The sequence below is a fragment of the Pleuronectes platessa genome, chromosome 9, assembly GCF_947347685.1.
Source record: "Pleuronectes platessa chromosome 9, fPlePla1.1, whole genome shotgun sequence".
In the NCBI taxonomy this organism is placed as follows: Eukaryota; Metazoa; Chordata; class Actinopteri; order Pleuronectiformes; family Pleuronectidae; genus Pleuronectes; species Pleuronectes platessa.
The window spans coordinates 12747751-12764759 of record NC_070634.1 but is presented as its reverse complement, the minus strand read 5'-3'; the positions used below and the strand labels follow the sequence as shown (position 1 = coordinate 12764759).

At 40.5% G+C, this 17009-nt stretch overlaps 1 protein-coding gene across 3 annotated transcripts in view; it reads left to right on the top strand.

Moving 5' to 3' along the window:
• slc44a5b (solute carrier family 44 member 5b) overlaps window positions 1–17009 on the top strand; it is a 37895-nt gene that overhangs the window by 5007 nt on the left and 15879 nt on the right. For all 3 annotated transcript variants that reach the window (XM_053430913.1, XM_053430911.1, XM_053430912.1), the window contains exons 2-3: window positions 10161–10209; window positions 15379–15452. In XM_053430913.1, coding sequence (XP_053286888.1) covers window positions 10161–10209; window positions 15379–15452 — 123 coding nt within the window. The remainder of the gene's footprint in view (window positions 1–10160; window positions 10210–15378; window positions 15453–17009) is intronic.

Sequence of the window (17009 nt, the reverse complement as noted above, 5' to 3'; positions counted from 1 at the left end):
TGGTCCCACAGAACAAGAATACCAATTCACTTCAGCATCCCCCACCTAGTAGTGTTGTCAAATTACGTTGGCCGCAAATGTTTCACACTCTGCATATGTTTAAATGCAGACTAAGCGTGCACTGCACAGTAAAGAAAATCTGCTTTTTGTGCCAGATGATACTGTCCAACCGAATCTTTATTTTCTCCAACTCACATAAATGTACTCACCATACATGTATGAGAAACGTGGACAACCAGTGTAGCAGTGGTAAAGAAGGCAGGATGATGAGGGATTGATGAACATGATAAATTTACATAATGTGTATTGGTATGATCTGTTACCAGCATTGGAATAGCCCCTGATACAGTTGTAAATCCCAGGTAGGGCATTAGCGATGGTCTGAATCCATGAACTTATCCAATATCACGTCTTTTAAGTATATTAGTTCCACGCCGATAAAACTGCAATTGTCTTTTCCCAGAAATTACTTCTTCTTTGCTTCTTCAACACAGCAATTTCACTGTACTACTATTTACTGTTTTTAGAGCAGCAAAGAAGAAGTGAGTAACTTTAGCCAGAGCTAGCTAAAATGACAGCAAGTTGGCAATATCTTTCACTGGATTGTTCCACAAGTATAACAGGGATGTGTTCTGTAATACTTATAAAGCTATTTTAAAGGAAGTAATTGGATACAGTTATGACAAATTTCCTTCTTTTTTATTACTATTTTAATTTGTCATGACAGATAGCAATCATCGATCCAAGCGATTCAAATATGTTTCATAAGCTGGTCTTTTCCAAATGCACTGGTATCAGATCAGTGTGTGGTATTCGCTAATAAGTAAAGACCAGGTATTGTAATCTCTATCTAATTGGGGAAAATGGTATAAGAACATGGTAAGATGCAGTTCCTGTTAAAGTTGACGAGTGCTTATATTAAGGTTGAATTCTTCTTTTAATGAATATAATTGGCACATGAAGGGAAACAAACATAAAAGAAGATCACTGACTCATGTAGTCGAACTAGCTGCCATCTCGTCACATCAAACACAGTTGCTCTACATTCCAGATTCAAGTGTACACTTGAGGCTGGTGTATTATATAATATTTCTATGTGTGCATAATTAGCTGAAATGTTAAGTCAGTCAGAAAAGTAGAAAAATAGGGTTTAGTCATTATGTGACAAGTTTGTAAGTAACAATTTAGATATGGGTTTCTTTCACCACGGAAAATGTTTAGTCCGGCACACAGTTAATTAACAAATTTCTCGCATGGGCAGCTCCCCTCAACGCTGCATTTTTATACCGAGTCAATGCAGAGCCCTGGCAGAAAGCTGAGGACTGTGTTTCCGAATCAAACATTCAACATTCAGCGCCTCCTCCTGTGAAATTGCAGTCAGAGACGGTTGTGGCTCTTAAGGCCCATTTTGCACCCAAGACTAAGGGCTATTCAGGGATTTTTAAGTGTCATAGTCCTCTCCGCAAATATTCGTTTTAAATGAAGACCAATGCTCACTCTTTGCTACACATTTTATTTGTATGTATGGCAGACTCTTAGTGTGTATCTGCTCATTATTTTTAACAAGGTTATTTCCTTTTGCTACTAATTTCACATGTCTATTCTCAAGAGGTAGCTGTGTTTTAGCCTGGAAGTTTGAAGTATGTACCCCTAATGATAGGGTGAGTCTATAAATCATTTCAGAAATATATTTTTGCACAGAAGGTTAGCGACAGACAGTTATTTGTTCGAGTCTGCAAAAATGGGTACAAATGTTGCTGTGGAGAGGCTCTCTAGGTGACAGCAAGGAGACTTTAAATTTCCAATTTGCAGCACAAATACAGTCAGTTTGTTTTTGACTAACAGGCAAAGTGATGTTGACAGTGACTGATGAAACACAAGATAGAGAGGATAATGGACGAGAGATGCAGCTACATTCATGCAAGACATATAGGTTTTGAGTCTCAGGTGCTCAGTGAGACTTGATATGACTTTTCTTTAGGTCTAATGTGCTAAATGATGTAGCTATTTTTATCTAAACAAATTGGAACAAATGAGACAAAGTGTTCTGATGTTGTTCAAGCTTTGTTGCTCAGGTGCACCTTCCCAGTTTGCTGAGATATTTAAGGGGTTTAGCTGATCTAAATTTCATGTATGCAGATTTATTCAACGTACTGATTTCTGTTGAAATTGTGTGAAAAAGAACACATTTTGTGTGAAATCCAAAGGACGTGACGTTTATGCTCGTGTCCGAGTATCAGTTCACTTTCTGGTTAATGCTCAGGTATGCTTGCCTGTTTATTATGGCATTCAGGCACATGTACAAACCAAAGGATACCGACTGCAATTCACTTGACGGTCACCATTGTCATTAATAACAGGGCTTTTCAAATGTTACATACTTAACCTTTACCTAGTTTCTCACAAGTTGCACACTAGAGGCTTTAAAACCTGAGTACACTGAGCATGTCTTGCTATTTCTAGCAAGAAGAGAATAAATATTCTCTAATGCAATGTGGCACATGGGACACATACAAATGGTACTTTAGTTTGTGTTGGGTGTAACATCTACATGACCTTCAACTATTTACTAGCTTCTTCACCAGCAAATATCAGAAAAATATACAGGTGATTCTAAGACAAGAGTTGTGGTCGTGAGTATAAGCTTGTTCATCTTTCCAGCTTTATGTTAAATGTAAACTCTGATGTGCAAACCAAGGTCAGGATATTTGTGTCAACATAGACAGGAAAAAATCCTCATCTTAATTATTCATTTCATCTGTTACAGGGTCTTAAACCTAAGTTTCCTGAGACATTTGAAAAGTCTGCCTGCAGGGTGAGATTATTTACTGTAACCAAATTCCAGTGCAGATTCATTTTCTGTGCATACTGTTGTGAAAGTAATTAGTCATCTGCGACATTTTGTCTGGGTTGTTCAAGATGCCAATGCCAATTACTTAAACAAACCTGAATAGGAGGCGGCTGTATTGGTGGAAACGTGAAATTAAACAAGCCTTGAAGGAAATTACACGTGTACCGGTAGAGGTGTGTAAACAATGGCCTCTTTTTAATTATTGGCCAAAAAACTTAACTATATGCACTAACATCTGGAATTTGTGGGAATTTATACAATCAATATTCATGCCTGGGTCGATTAATCCAGCAATAGACACAGACAGACAGTACACACATTTAAAAATCCCCAGCGTATACTTGCTAAATTGGTTGGTTTAAAATAGGTATAACTATGTGTCTTTCTACACATTGTTGTGTGTATTGCATATTTGGATATGAAAAAGTGGCCCCACTTATTTCTAAGTCTTTATGAATCCAGGCCAAAGCTGGTTGAGCCTGTCACTGATCCAAAGTTGTGAGTCTTACACAGGGCTGCCACTGACATGCCTGGAGGCTCCCACAGAAGTAACCAAGGTCACAAAGCACCAGCCACAATACTGCCTCTCCACTTGGAGCAGCAGGCCAGCTGTCAGCGTCTGACACTCTCAGATTCTAACTCCCCTCTTGGGGCTCAAATCCCGGCGTAGATCTCACTGTTCTCAGCATTTTAGGGGATGTCAGATAGCACTCCTTTCCTCTGAAAATATAATTATGAAGCACCGTTCGTGCACTGATGGGAGATAAGACAGTGGGCTACGAAGCCAGTTATGCCAAATACATATACAGTCCTCTAACATCTGTTATTAGTTATGAGGATCCCAAAGGGACTGTGCTGAGTGAACTTAAACCAGAGATGTGGATGTTGTTGTCTTGTTTCAATAAGGAGTCGAGTACTTTAAAGGTTTTGCTTCTCTCCAGGGAGGGAAAATAAGAGCAAGACCGAAAAGATGTTTCAGGATTCAGGAGGGCAAAAGAAAGGGAGCGTGTTTGTGTAACACGGAGCGTGATTGTGTAAATTTTCTCTTAAAAAATGTCAAATTACGAAGAAAGTGCGCCTTCTAAAGGTTTTTAAATTGCTCTTATTCTTTCAGATAGGGACTTCAAGTCTCTCTTTTTTCCTCATCCAGGGAGTGTGGGAGACTTGTGTGATCACGATGCTGTTCCCAATTCATGTGTGTGTGAATATGTGCGTTTGTGTCTGTTTGGGCATGATGTTACAGGGATTATTGGGTGTGAGAGTGCTTCCTGACTTAAGTGAAGTCTTGCCAATAAATCACTGCCCACCATGATGCTCTCAAGTCCGCTGAGTTTGTGAATGTGTTTGTGATTTAGCTTGGAAACCTTGATAAAGAATTTCAGCCCCATAGACTACCCATGACCTCCTTCTTCTCTTTTATCTTATCACAGACTCACTGGCCCCTTTATCTTTATGGCTTGCTTTCTTACTAGCGCCCTGTAACCAGCATTGCAGGAGAAGCCAGAACACTGCAAGTTTTTAAATACAGAGTCGAGGAACACTCAAAGGCCCACAGCCATTTTACTGATGTTGTTTCCCTCCTTGGATTGACAGAAGCCTGCACTTTCATCAAATATGAATGAATATACTGTACACGGCATTGAGACTGTGCCTACCCTGCTGAGCAACATCATTATTCTGAATATTTAACATTTGCTTTCTCCTTTTTTGCTTATTCTTAGCTGAATATTCAAAGTCTCTGACCCCAACTTTAGCTTTTTCAAAAGTGCAGTCTAACGGCACATTCCCCTCCAGGTCTTGGAAACATTTATGAATCAGAGTAAAAACAACAAAAAAGTCCTTTCCAAATGGCCCCTCTGACCGAACCCATGTGAAGCACCTGCAGTGTTCGAGCTGTTTGCCTGACCACAGTATGAAAGAGGCCTGTGTTGGACAGTGGAGTCCGGGGACACTGGTGCCTGTGTCTGCCCATGTTGACGTGTCAGTGAAGTGGATGTACAGAGACGAGCTACGAAAGTTGTGTAGGGATAAGTTTTACGATGGATGGTGCACTGTACTGTATGATCATTTCTTGATTTCTTGTACATCCATATTTTCTGTTGAGTGATGTAATTTCATTAGCAAACTGCACTCCTCCAAACAGAGACCTCAGTTGTTGTACCTGAATTTGGTAGAGCCACTCTCCCAGTGATGGTGTGACAGCTCCTACTCCTAAAAATTTCCACTGGGACTACTTTAGACGTCAGCCTCCACATCTGTTCCAGATGTTCCTTCAGCCCCTAGTACTTCTTGATCATGCTTCTTCTCTCTGATGTTGCTCTCAGTTGGGATTGCCACATCTATCAAAACTCCTCTCCTCTGCTCCCATATATGTGTGGTTGGTTAGCAAACAGCTGCTTTTCAGTGTGGAACTTCAAATATCACAGGTAGCTTTGTTGTTCTCAACCGCTTTTGGTGATGTGTCCCAATAGGATTCATGGACATCTAATCCATACGCAGAGATATTCCTATAGATCTGATATGACCTTCTGCTGCTGGAAACACTCTTTGCAAGCTTTAAAATAATATGCTCATAATCCCAGAGCAGTCTAACCTTGTGATAGACTGTACCACAGGAGATAGTGCACAATTTAGTCCCTTTCAAAATTGTGAAATAAGACGAATAACTGCTACTGTGACTTTTCCTTGAGTTTTTATCACCAGGTTATTAAAACTGGCTCTCTTCTAGCACAGGCACGCTTAAGATGATTCTTAATAGCCAATAACCTCAATACTTAAATATTGAATCTATATGGACTTCAAATTGATGCATCGTCATAATACTTTTCAATCTTTCGATGAGTGCTTTTTTTAACATCATAATAGCAGAAGGAATTATAATCATTATCTATACCACTAATCCTTTAAGGCCACAGGGGGCTGGAGTCATTAGAAGAAGGGATTTTAACAAACAATTTTAATGTGTGTCACAGTTAGTTAACTGTAAATGTATCCATAGATCTTGTTGATCTTGTACACTAGATACAAATGCAAATGATACTAGGGAGTGAAGATTATTGCCAAAGCGTTTGTATAATCCTGATGTGTAATTCCTCACCCCATCTAGCCTCATTGCCTTTAAGCTTTTGATAACCACCACGATTGTTTTGTTTTGCAGAATCATTCAGTCACAGTCGGGACACGGTTGCATTATCCAACACTATGTCAATAGAGTAGAGAAGCAGTTAGTGGAGTTAAGAGCAACCCTAGCTGTCCCCGTGAAGCATGCCTGCCAGGCTTTTTCCAACTGTTGTTGACAACAGACCCTCATTCAACCTGACATCAGCCGGCAGTACACATCCAGACCACCAGCTTCATCCCTCACACTGCCAGACCGCAGTGCTGCCCAAACAGCCGCCAGCTAATGCAGAGTCTGCTGGTGGCCTGGCATCGCTAAAAGATCTTCACCACTCTGTCTTATCCCTTCACTCAAATCTGCTCTGTGGGCCAGAAGAAACTATTTCAGCCTCGGAAATAGTCAGGCTGATGTAGCGAGGAGTAACATCAGCTAAAGCTAAATTTAGCTTTGCCGAATAAGCAAATGCTCTGCCACCTGAAAGTTATTGTGTGAGACTGAAGAGGATTGTGATCCTCTTCACAATATACTACACTACGTGTGTGTGTGTGTGTGTGTGTGTGTGTGTGTGTGTGTGTGTGTGTGTGTGTGTGTGTGTGTGTGTGTGTGTGTGTGTGTGTGTGTGTGTGTGTGTGTGTGTGTGTGTGTGTGTGTGTGTGGATCTCATAAGACATTTTCAGACATGACCTACGGGTAAAGTCCGGAGAATGGGTACAAACTTCCCCCCGCAGTTTGACTTTCACACAACAGAGAGTGAGGTTTTATGCACAGATTTGTTCACAACAGCACCAAATCCTCACATGGGATTCTCCTGTCTTCCTTTCACAGGGTCCATAGCTCCAAACAGTAGGCTGTTCAGTAAACCACTGATCTGTTCCTGAGAAGGCTCACTCCCTGATACTCCCAACCTGATCCGCACCAAAATCTGTCCTCTCACCACTGACCCTCCATGATATCAGTGGGATTCAGCTTGCACTCGCCATATGGAGCAACCTGTTTTTACCGCTTGATACCCGCCCTACAGAGACCTGCCTGTGTTGAATATCCACACAAACCTTGGATGATCAATGAATGTTGTTTTTTTACTATATATACAGCTTGCATTGGACACAATCTAGTAGCTATCTAAGTATCTTGCTCACCCCCAGGAGTGGTACATCTAATTAGCTCTGATGTGATCTTGCCCTTCCTTCTATAATGCTGTAGCAACAACCACTGAGATATACAAGTAATTGAAGGTAACTTGTAACTTGTAACTTGTAAGGAAAAACTGTTTTCCAACACCGTATTAAAAACGAAAATGTATTAATATTGATGTAGCCTTGGCAGTTGACTCATTTCAGCATTTCTAGTTAAAGTTGTTCATTTAGCAGCATCGTTCATTTCACCTTTGTGTATCGGGGACAAATAGTTAAGTAACTAACTTTCTCCAGTTGTACCATTGAACTGGATTGTGTGTATATGCGTTTGCATTATAGTTTGCATTATTCCAGACAGGTATAATACAAGGTCCTCTTATCCTCATATATTCAATGTCAGTGCCCTGCAAATGCTGCAGTGAGCACCTGGTCTGGTGACACTTTGTCCTTGGTTCAGTAATTTACTCTGAACATCCCCCATTTTCAGACCTGAAACACAAATGCAAATGAATGATTTTCAGTGACAACCAACAGATATCGAAGGTCATATGACAGTAGAAAAAAAGGAAGTGGACCTCTCAATACCTTTTTTTTAAATAAAGTTAAATGCTCACTCTGCTTCGGTGTAAAAGAAAAGGAAGTGGTCGTCATTTCACTTTCATGTCAGGAATGTCCTCATTATTCAGCAGGTGTCCCATGTATAGTCATGAGACCAGCCAGTGGTTCAAAGAGGTAACGTCTGATACCTGCAGCCCTTCATCTGACATAACTGTCGACCATCTGCAATAGACAGCATGTAACAATGGACCAAAAGCAGCAATGTGACTATACCAACTCAGTTAAATACAAGCACAGTTTGTGGTCCTGGCAGTTTTTGCTGCTGACTGTGCAGCTTAAGGACACCTCCTGGGCTTGCTACTTTCCCAGACATTATTTTGCTGTTGGCATCTCTATCCTTCACACGGATGCTGCTGCGGTAGAGAAACAACAGCAGGGAAATGGTTCAGAGCACATTGAAGATGAAGGAGGAAATTGGGAAAGCACATGAAGAGCAAGAGTGGAAATATAAAACCGACTTTGCAGGTTTTTTTTTTACATTTGTTTGTACCGTACAGCTCCCAGGGCGTGTGGACCTTGTTAAAGTACTCTGCATATCCTTATTCAGAAATACAACCTCTTTATATACATTAACAAGTGGAATGTGTTTACATGTTAACATTCTGGCTTTTTAACAGGTTTTCTTCACTCAGAATTGGTGGCTCTGGAAACCTTTTTTTGCCACAGCATGTAGGAATTACACACCAGCCAGACAATTGCCGGTCGCTGTGATTAACTCGCTCACTCGATCTCACTCGGATGCATAGCTGGCTGTGTGTAGGAAGCAGCTGTTGGCTTTACTGTGCTGAATCTGTTATATTGACATAAATAGAGGGACGTTTTTTTGCACACATTTGTTTTACTACAGGGTTTCCGATTTTTCCGCAGCTGCTACCAATTTACATGTCTTAACTGCTGTTACTGTGTCCAGGCAGTTATAAGATTGTCAAGCTAATAATATATTTGTTCTTGTTATAGTCTATCTTCTCAACTGACAGATTTCTAGTCAGCAGAAGACTTAAGGGACAACATTTTCTTGTTATTTTACTCTGTTGCGATTTTCAATATTTATCCCGCTCTTTTTTCCTTTCATGATGTCATTATCAGTATAATAGTATACAATAAGTACTGTATGATACAGTGTTGGTTGTTATTTAAGACAGATTAAATACTAATGCTAAATGCTGTGATTTTAACATTTTTTTCATGTCCAATTACTTTATTTGACTGTTTGGTGACCTATATTCAGGGATACAAGACAGTGTGTTCTTGTACTGCAGACCAGTATTACCAGTATTCGCATCACTAAGAGCCCCATTAACCATTCAAGTTCAATGTTACAAACTTCAGTTCTTGGGTAGAATATTGACAGATAAATGATGATGTTCTGCATCAATGTGACCAGCACAAGCATCTTTGTTGAGCTGGTTTGATCCCCGGCATGACGTCACACACCACCAAATATGGATCTGAAGCTCACTCTAATATCGTAAGTATGGAACTGATATCATGGCATAGGCTAAGATACTAGTTCCACCCATTCACATTTTTGTCAACAAATTCAGAAGTTAAAACATGTTATAGTTCATTTTAACAGGATTACCATATTTGCTTGTGCGTAGTCTGTAGTCAACTCCTAACACATTTAGAACCAAGCTTGGTGTGTACGTCTCTCGATTGGATCAGTTTTGGATATTGGTAGATGGAAGATAGGCCCACTTATGCTACCCCTGAGTCTCCCCCAGCAGCTTGGAGATATTAGGCTCCATGTGTGATGATTAATAGGTCCTGAGGAACATGTCGTGCTTATTTCCACTGGGGTAGAGACCACTCAGGCACCCAAGAAGTAGCTGATGATGAATGCAAATGCGTGCGCTCCGTCACACCTACAAGCGCACGCAGTCAGAGTTAGTCCCTCAGGTGACTGATGGCGCTCGCAACTGTGGTTCAGTGTATACTCTGCTGGGTCAAATTGGGAAGTCCTCACTGTGACCCAGATAAGCTGTTTGGCTTAAGAGTCGCTAAAATGATTTATTATATTTCCATGTTAGGTACATTGTTTTGGTCGTTACTGCTCTGGCTTAGTCTGATCATCCCTCTTCCTCTCAGTCCTGTGAGGCAACCTGCACTGGGAAATGACCTAGTTTGTCCTGGCCAGTCGAACAGCAGGTTAACTTGGGACTCAAACTTGTGTGTGGTGTCAGTGTAATAAAATGACTGTTATAAATGATTAGATATGTTGTTCTCTGTGTCGGATCCGTTTTCTCTTGCTCTAAATTCCAGTCAAAGCAACAACATAATGAAAAAGATCTTTTACCTTATTTGGTGAAATATGGATAATTGAACAGTTTTGTGTTTTTTCATCTATATGCTCTATCAGTGAACCTTCATTCCTTTTTTGTAACAGTTCTTTGCCTTTTTTGTCAACTAATCTGTACATATCTTTCTTGTCTTTTAGGTGAGCCACGCAAGTTTGACCCAAACTTCAGAGGGCCGGTTCATAACAGGTATGACAGAAACTAAACAATTCACCTCTTGCATTACAGATATGTCGACAAATATATTTATACAACACATTTATGTCATCACCCAGTCAGGATTTAAAAGGACTGACCCTTGACTACTAGTCATTATCTTCCAACATCTGATTCTTATATGTGTATTGATTTTTACCCATTGTGTAATCTTTTTGGCACACATGGCCGTGATGTAACTGACGGATTGATCGTTTGTCATTTTGCATTAATAAAGTTTGAGTTGTTGGCAGCTCTCTCCACTCCACCACACAGATCAATGGCCGTAAGTCAAGCCGATGGCTGGACTTGGCACAATAACACACATTACCAGCCGGATAAACCCAAAGCAGATGTTGTCAGCACATCGGGGGGGTTATTAGAGGGAGAAAATGATATAACCCCCATTTATCAATTAGCAGCACATGTCATAAATGTAGTGCTCTAACATTTGTTTATATAGTTGTTTAGAAACTGTATCATCATTTAACAGATTATATATTTTAATAAACATTACATTGTTAACATTGATGGTAAAGGTTGGGACTTACATTTGTGGATTTTAATCATTGAAAAAACTGTTTTATTATTAAACTAACATTAATACAAAAATGAAAAGATAATGGTGCATAACAGGTGTTATCCTCGACTTTTAGAAGCACAGAAACACAAACTTCAGGTTGGAGTTTTCCCTTAAAAAAAGCTGTATAATATATATGTTGTTTTTTAACTCAAGTCTAAATTTTTAAACTGCCATGATTTATTACAATGAATAGCAGATTGTTGCGATAAAGCAAAAACCTTCAAGGGCGTCACCACAGGGCTTTTTTATGATTTAGTCATTTTCTGGGGTAATGTAGGCTCTTATCTCTTTTATGTGCAGTGTTAGTGTCGGCAGGCTGCTGGGAAGACATGTTTCAGTCCTCCCGTGTCTCTTTATCCCAACCTCTCCAGCCCATTCCACTGCCCTGGCTGGATGAAGGCACCGAGGATACTTTGATGTTGCTGTGGCTCTAAGGCTTTTTTTCCTAATGAGAACTGGGAGTGAACTGACTCCGTGGTCGTCTTGTTTTCATCTGAGCTCAACGGCTAAATGAAGTTACTGTATCTGCTGCTGAGCACTGCGCACAGAAGTGGACCAGACACAAGTGCAGACAGAGTGTTAATTCAAACTGGTTCCAGCTATAAAAAGAAGAATTTAGTTGCAATCTGTGTCAAATTTATAGCAGTTCATCTATGTAATAATTTCTGAAACCTCTGTCTCTCTGTATGTGGAATCTTTCATCTTATTGGTTTCACACTTGTCTATAATGTGTATTATCTAGATTAGTGCGATTTGGACATGTGATTCGTTCCATATTAATATACTTAGTTTGAATAAACAGGCAACGAGTGCATTATAGTATAGCGACGGCTTAGACTTGTTGATCAAGTAAACGGTATGTTCATGGCATTGAAAGCTGAATCTCCAGTTCAGGGTTCTGCATTCTGAGTTGAGCTTCACCTGCCTTCTAATAAATGGAGAAACTGTTCTCTGTGCAGCAGCGGTGGCGCAGCGTCGGGGTTCTGTGGACTTAGTGCCATAGCCATTCAATACTTGTCACGGCTCAATTACTGCAGGTTTTACAGTTTCCGAAAAAAAGGTGCAAGCAGTAACTGTAAATGTAAGTATAAATCAGGTTCTCTGTCCTTTCCCAGCATATGTGGCAGCATACCTTAAAGAAGCTTGTGTTTGTTAGAAAAGCTTCTCACTTGAGCTCTTGTGAGCGTGCGAAATATCTCTTTTGTGTGCAAATCTGGGCCTTCAAATATCTCTTCCTGCTAATGTCTGTTGCAAAGAAGGGGCAGTCTGGCAGAATCTCCGATTCAATGGCGACCACGCTATCCAGCGCCATTGCTGCCATCTGTGTCACCTTGGCTCCTGCGGAGTGTCAACCTTGCAAATATAACACTGACACAAAGGTTTCTCCATGCACAGACGGAGCTACCAGTGCAATCTCTTTCTTTCAAAGCATCACTGCCTGCCAGCGTGGTACACAAGCAGGGCGGTGCCTTGGTCCCTGTGTATGTGCAAGTGACTGCTGAAGAGTTCTGAGGCCAGGTGGGAGTCAGAATAGATTTGCAGGTTGACTTGTTGTCCATGGGGACTGCTCTCCCGAGATAAGAGAATGAAAAATAATAATTTTCACTCCCCTCATCTCTCTTTTCCTCTACATTCTTCAACTGTGATGTTATATTAGCCCTGTGGTGTTGTGTTTGCACTTTATCAAAATAATGATGTCATGTCTATATGAAGGATCTGGGTAATGAGACAGTTCTTTACTAACAGTGAAGGAGTGACGAGATGTGCTTTACACTGCCACCCCTCACATCTTCTCCTCTAATCACCATGTATGTGAGGCTGAGTGATGGCTAACTTCTCCTCCATCGAGGATAGAGGCGAATATAAAAGACAAAGAATGCACTTGTCACCATGGCAACCTAGACAGCTCTTCCCCCTGCTCTTTTTGAATGGAATGAGATGGTACTCCCTTGTCTCCCTTTTGTTAATAACACGCACAATATCAGCTAAAGCTTGGCTGGTGGTGTGATAGGTTGTCTGTACACTTCTCATATTTGGCGGCTGTGGCTCAGGAGGTAGAGAGGGAAATAAACTTACCAGAGGCTCGGTGGTTTGATCCCTGGATCCCCCAGTTTTTATTCGGAAAAGTCCTTGGGCAAAACACTAAACTCCGCACTGTGCTGAGAGTGCTATTAGGTTAAAGGGTAGATGTAACTTTATACAGTCCATTTCCCTTACTGTAATCACCAGGCAGAGCTGTGGGACACTTTTAACTGCCTGTGATTGCCTACAAAATAGAGTAAAAAACTTAAAATAAAGACTCCAAGTCTTATCACAACCAACCACTCTTTTATTCTCATCAGATTTGAGGTTTTACCTGATGCTGGAATCTTTGCCTGAAGATACAGACGACCTGTGGGTCAGTTATTATCAGCTCCAACCATGTGGCCCAGCTATTGAGCGGAGATATAAAATGTTGCATTTGCACGTAGGTAAGGTCCTAATGAAATTCAGATAAGAGTAATGATAGTGGAATAATCTTACTCTGAAAGGAGAAACGAAGGGTGTAACCCGTCCTGCTGGGACAGGAAAGACTCCCCGTCCAACCATTAACATAGATTGCAGGTTTTTACTGCAGTTACTAATGCAGGGTCACCTCTTAACTGGAGCTGCACATGCAGACAATATAAGATATTTAACAGTGCAAGCTTAATTTAAACAGCTGACTCTGATCTTAGAGGCTAGCTACACTAAAGGTGCAGTTAAAATAAAGTCATGTTCTCAATAAAAGTACATTTAATGATAGCATTATCAATAAATATGTTATATAGCCCCCCCCAATACATTGATAGATGGATGTAAGCAAGCATAATGTTTAAATGAAATTACAGTTAAAACTAGGAACAAATGGTACTAGAGGAAAAATGATCAATCAATGCAGGTTAAGTTAAATAAAAGAAATACATAGCTAATATCTCATATGAAGTGAATTTGTACTGTATTTATATAAATTTGCATATAAATACAGCAATGTTGAGAAAACGGGTACTATTCAGATTTATACAAACAATAATTAAAATAGATGAAATTAATTAAAAACAGTATAATTTGAATATGAATGCATTAGTACCTGTTTCATTACTGTTTTATCCCTTAGTACTGCTTGATCCTTCCGCTGATATCCTCTGTGTGTGCATCAGTGCTCTAATGATTGTCTGCTGGTTTATCATGAGAATGTGTTCTGAGGCAGAGGAGCTGCTCACATATGAAGGGTCCTTAAAAACCATGTGATAACCATGCTGCTTAAAAAAACAAGTACAATCATCTCCTCAAAGAACGACACAAAGGAAACACTGTCACATCTCTGAGCCCAGGCCTCCTCTTGACCTTGGCTTTGCTCCTGTGGATGAAAGAGGAGAAAAGTTGAAAGCGGAAGGAACCAAGGGTGTCAAGGGCATTTGTGTAGCATATTGTGTTAGGAGGAGGCTACGTGCGTCCCTCATACACGTTGTGCAGTGGATTGAACTTTGCTTTATTCAAGGCTGATCTCTGTACTCACAGTCTGAATAGTTTGGAAAGAGGGCTAAGGAGGGGCTGGACTGACATCCTCTCTCAGTGTGGAGAGGAGGGGAAGAAAGCTTGTTATGGGAGAGAAAGTGAAGAAGTGCCCAGGGAGAGAGAGAGAGAGAATCTGAGAGATTGCTTTAAACTAGCAGACTGGGGCTACTGTTGAGAGGGAGGCAATGTTCAAAAAGCTGTCTCTGTGCCTGTGGGACAGTTGATTCTTGGGGGAGATTCAGAGTCTCATTAGAAAGTCAGCAGAGCTCTTCAGCAGTCTCTGAAAAAAACTGTATCCAGATGACAACATGTCATCGCTGGTGGCAAGCACTGCACCCAGATATAGATCTTAGACTTATCATACAGCTGCTATGTCATAATTTCCAACAATGAAACGGTTGAACCCAGAAAGAATCACACTGTATTTTTTCCTAATTCATCTGAAGCAAATTCCCAATTCTCTCTGTGGATGCTTTGCTAAATGAACTTACTCATGATTCAGATTTAGACAAAAGAATCCAAAAGCAAACTGTGTTTAATAACCATATTTTAGTGGCCAGAGGAATTGTCTTTTCTGGTTGTCCGTCTGTCCCATGGTATCTCCAGAAAGTCGATAGTTTATATCTTCAAATTTAATACAAACATTTACTTGGATTCAAGGATGAACTGATCAGAACTTGGGAGATCAAAGGTCAAGGTCACTGTACCTCACATAACCCTTTTTTTTTACCTCTTGAATGTGTTTTCTTAACTACACCTGGATAATATCCTTTCAAATTTGGTCACAGTGGCTTCAAAAAACATGTTTAGGCCTCTTGAACATTATGTCTCAAAATCTTCGAGTGGTCACTTGGTCTCAAAGATAAAATAATGAGACTTCAGTGGTCAAAGGTCATGCTGACCTCAGATGAATCTGGAATAAAATGTATGGAGACGTGTATTAAACGGATTGGCAGAAGCATACAACCGCAGGGAGGTAATCCTGGTCGTCTCTTGTAATCTTGCTGTCCCCCACACTTCTCATCATTGCTTTTTTTTCACAGGAGCTGCACTGATGTGGTTTGCTGTGTTATCTTCGTCATTGTCATCCTCGGCTACATCGCTCTGGGTACCGTGGGTGAGTTTTGGCACGTTGCTCATGCTAAGTTTCATAATGTCATAGACGACCACACACGCACACACACAAACATGGACATGCACAACTGTGATGACATGTTCATGGTGTGGAAGTGTGAATCGCTCACAAAGCCTGTTCGGCCCTGGTGTGCGATTCCAAAAAAAAACTCTAGTGTGTGGAATGAATGGAAAGTTTGTACTCTGAATTTCTCTGCATGTTTATTCAACAATATTAAAATGGACATTAATTCATTGTGGGTTATTCAACAAAATGGATGATTGTTAAAAGTGTGGGGGAGTTGAGAATTGCACTACCCTCCAGAACACAGGCGAGGAGGCTCAGCACCACATGCAGCTGGTGCAACTCACTCTAGTCTCCTTGACTCGAGGTAATTGTGTTGTCCGAGCTGTTTTGCGTCCCAGTCGAGCTTTTGACTTGATGAATAGTGATTCCTTCCAACTCTCGTTTCATTAAACATATCCTAAAGCTATTTAGTTTGTTAAACTGTCACAGAGACTCCTCTTGTTCTGCAGCTGACTGAGGCCATGCAGTTGTTAGGTTCTCCCCCGTCAGCTCTTCTTTCCTTTCTTTCTTGTTTTTTGTTTTTTTCCTGTTTCTCCATTCTTCTCTTGGTTTTCCATTTTGCTCTTTTCTTGACCTCTTCCTCATAAAACACAAATCCTAATTTATAGCCAGCACGCCTGACCACACATCTATTTTTTCAATCTCCCCCATATATATATAGATATATATATATCTATATATATTGCACACATCACAAATAAGGGTGAAATAAGGTCGCAGCACTGTCACCAAAGTGCTGTCGCTTGCCAGCTTGTTGTCATTGGAGTCACGTCTCAATCCAGGCAAGCGAAAGACTTACTGTTTTGCAATAATTTAAAAAGAGCTGGAGCTATGACAATGGATGTGGCTTCAAATAAACGCTGCCATGTCTGCAATCAGCTGAAGAACTTGGTGGGGGGTTTTCTGTCATTTTTCAGTTTTACTATCTTAGTCGTGTCAGTGACTTGTACAATGTCTTGGTTGTACGGTCTCATTTTGAGAACATTCCTCCACTGATAGAGAGGTGAGAGGCCTCATCCCTGTGTTGTGCAGGTTCGGAATAAAAAAACCCTAACTGCTCAGTAAATAGAATTTCAGGGTTACTGCTGCTATTCTAGAGGAACGGCTCAGAACAAATTAAACAGGATTGTTTTTGTTTTGTTTTTTTGCTTGTTTGGTTCTGTGCAAATTTCTCTTGACAATTTACATCCATTCATGCAATCGTCCAAATACTTTCTCCTTGTTGTCTTGTAAATTGCGTCTTGGAAAGTGATTGACTTAAACAGGGTCCTCTTTGACCCAGATCTTCTTTAATACTATTGCACTGCCTTTCCTTAGGTAGCAGGTAATTTTCTATATATAACATGAAAAAAACTAGACAACCTGTCTGATTAACATACTTCAAGACTCATAGCATGGGTAATTTAGAACAACGGAGAGTCTGAGAAAGGAGGATAATCAGTTGACCCGTGGCCTCATTTATTTCAATAGTTA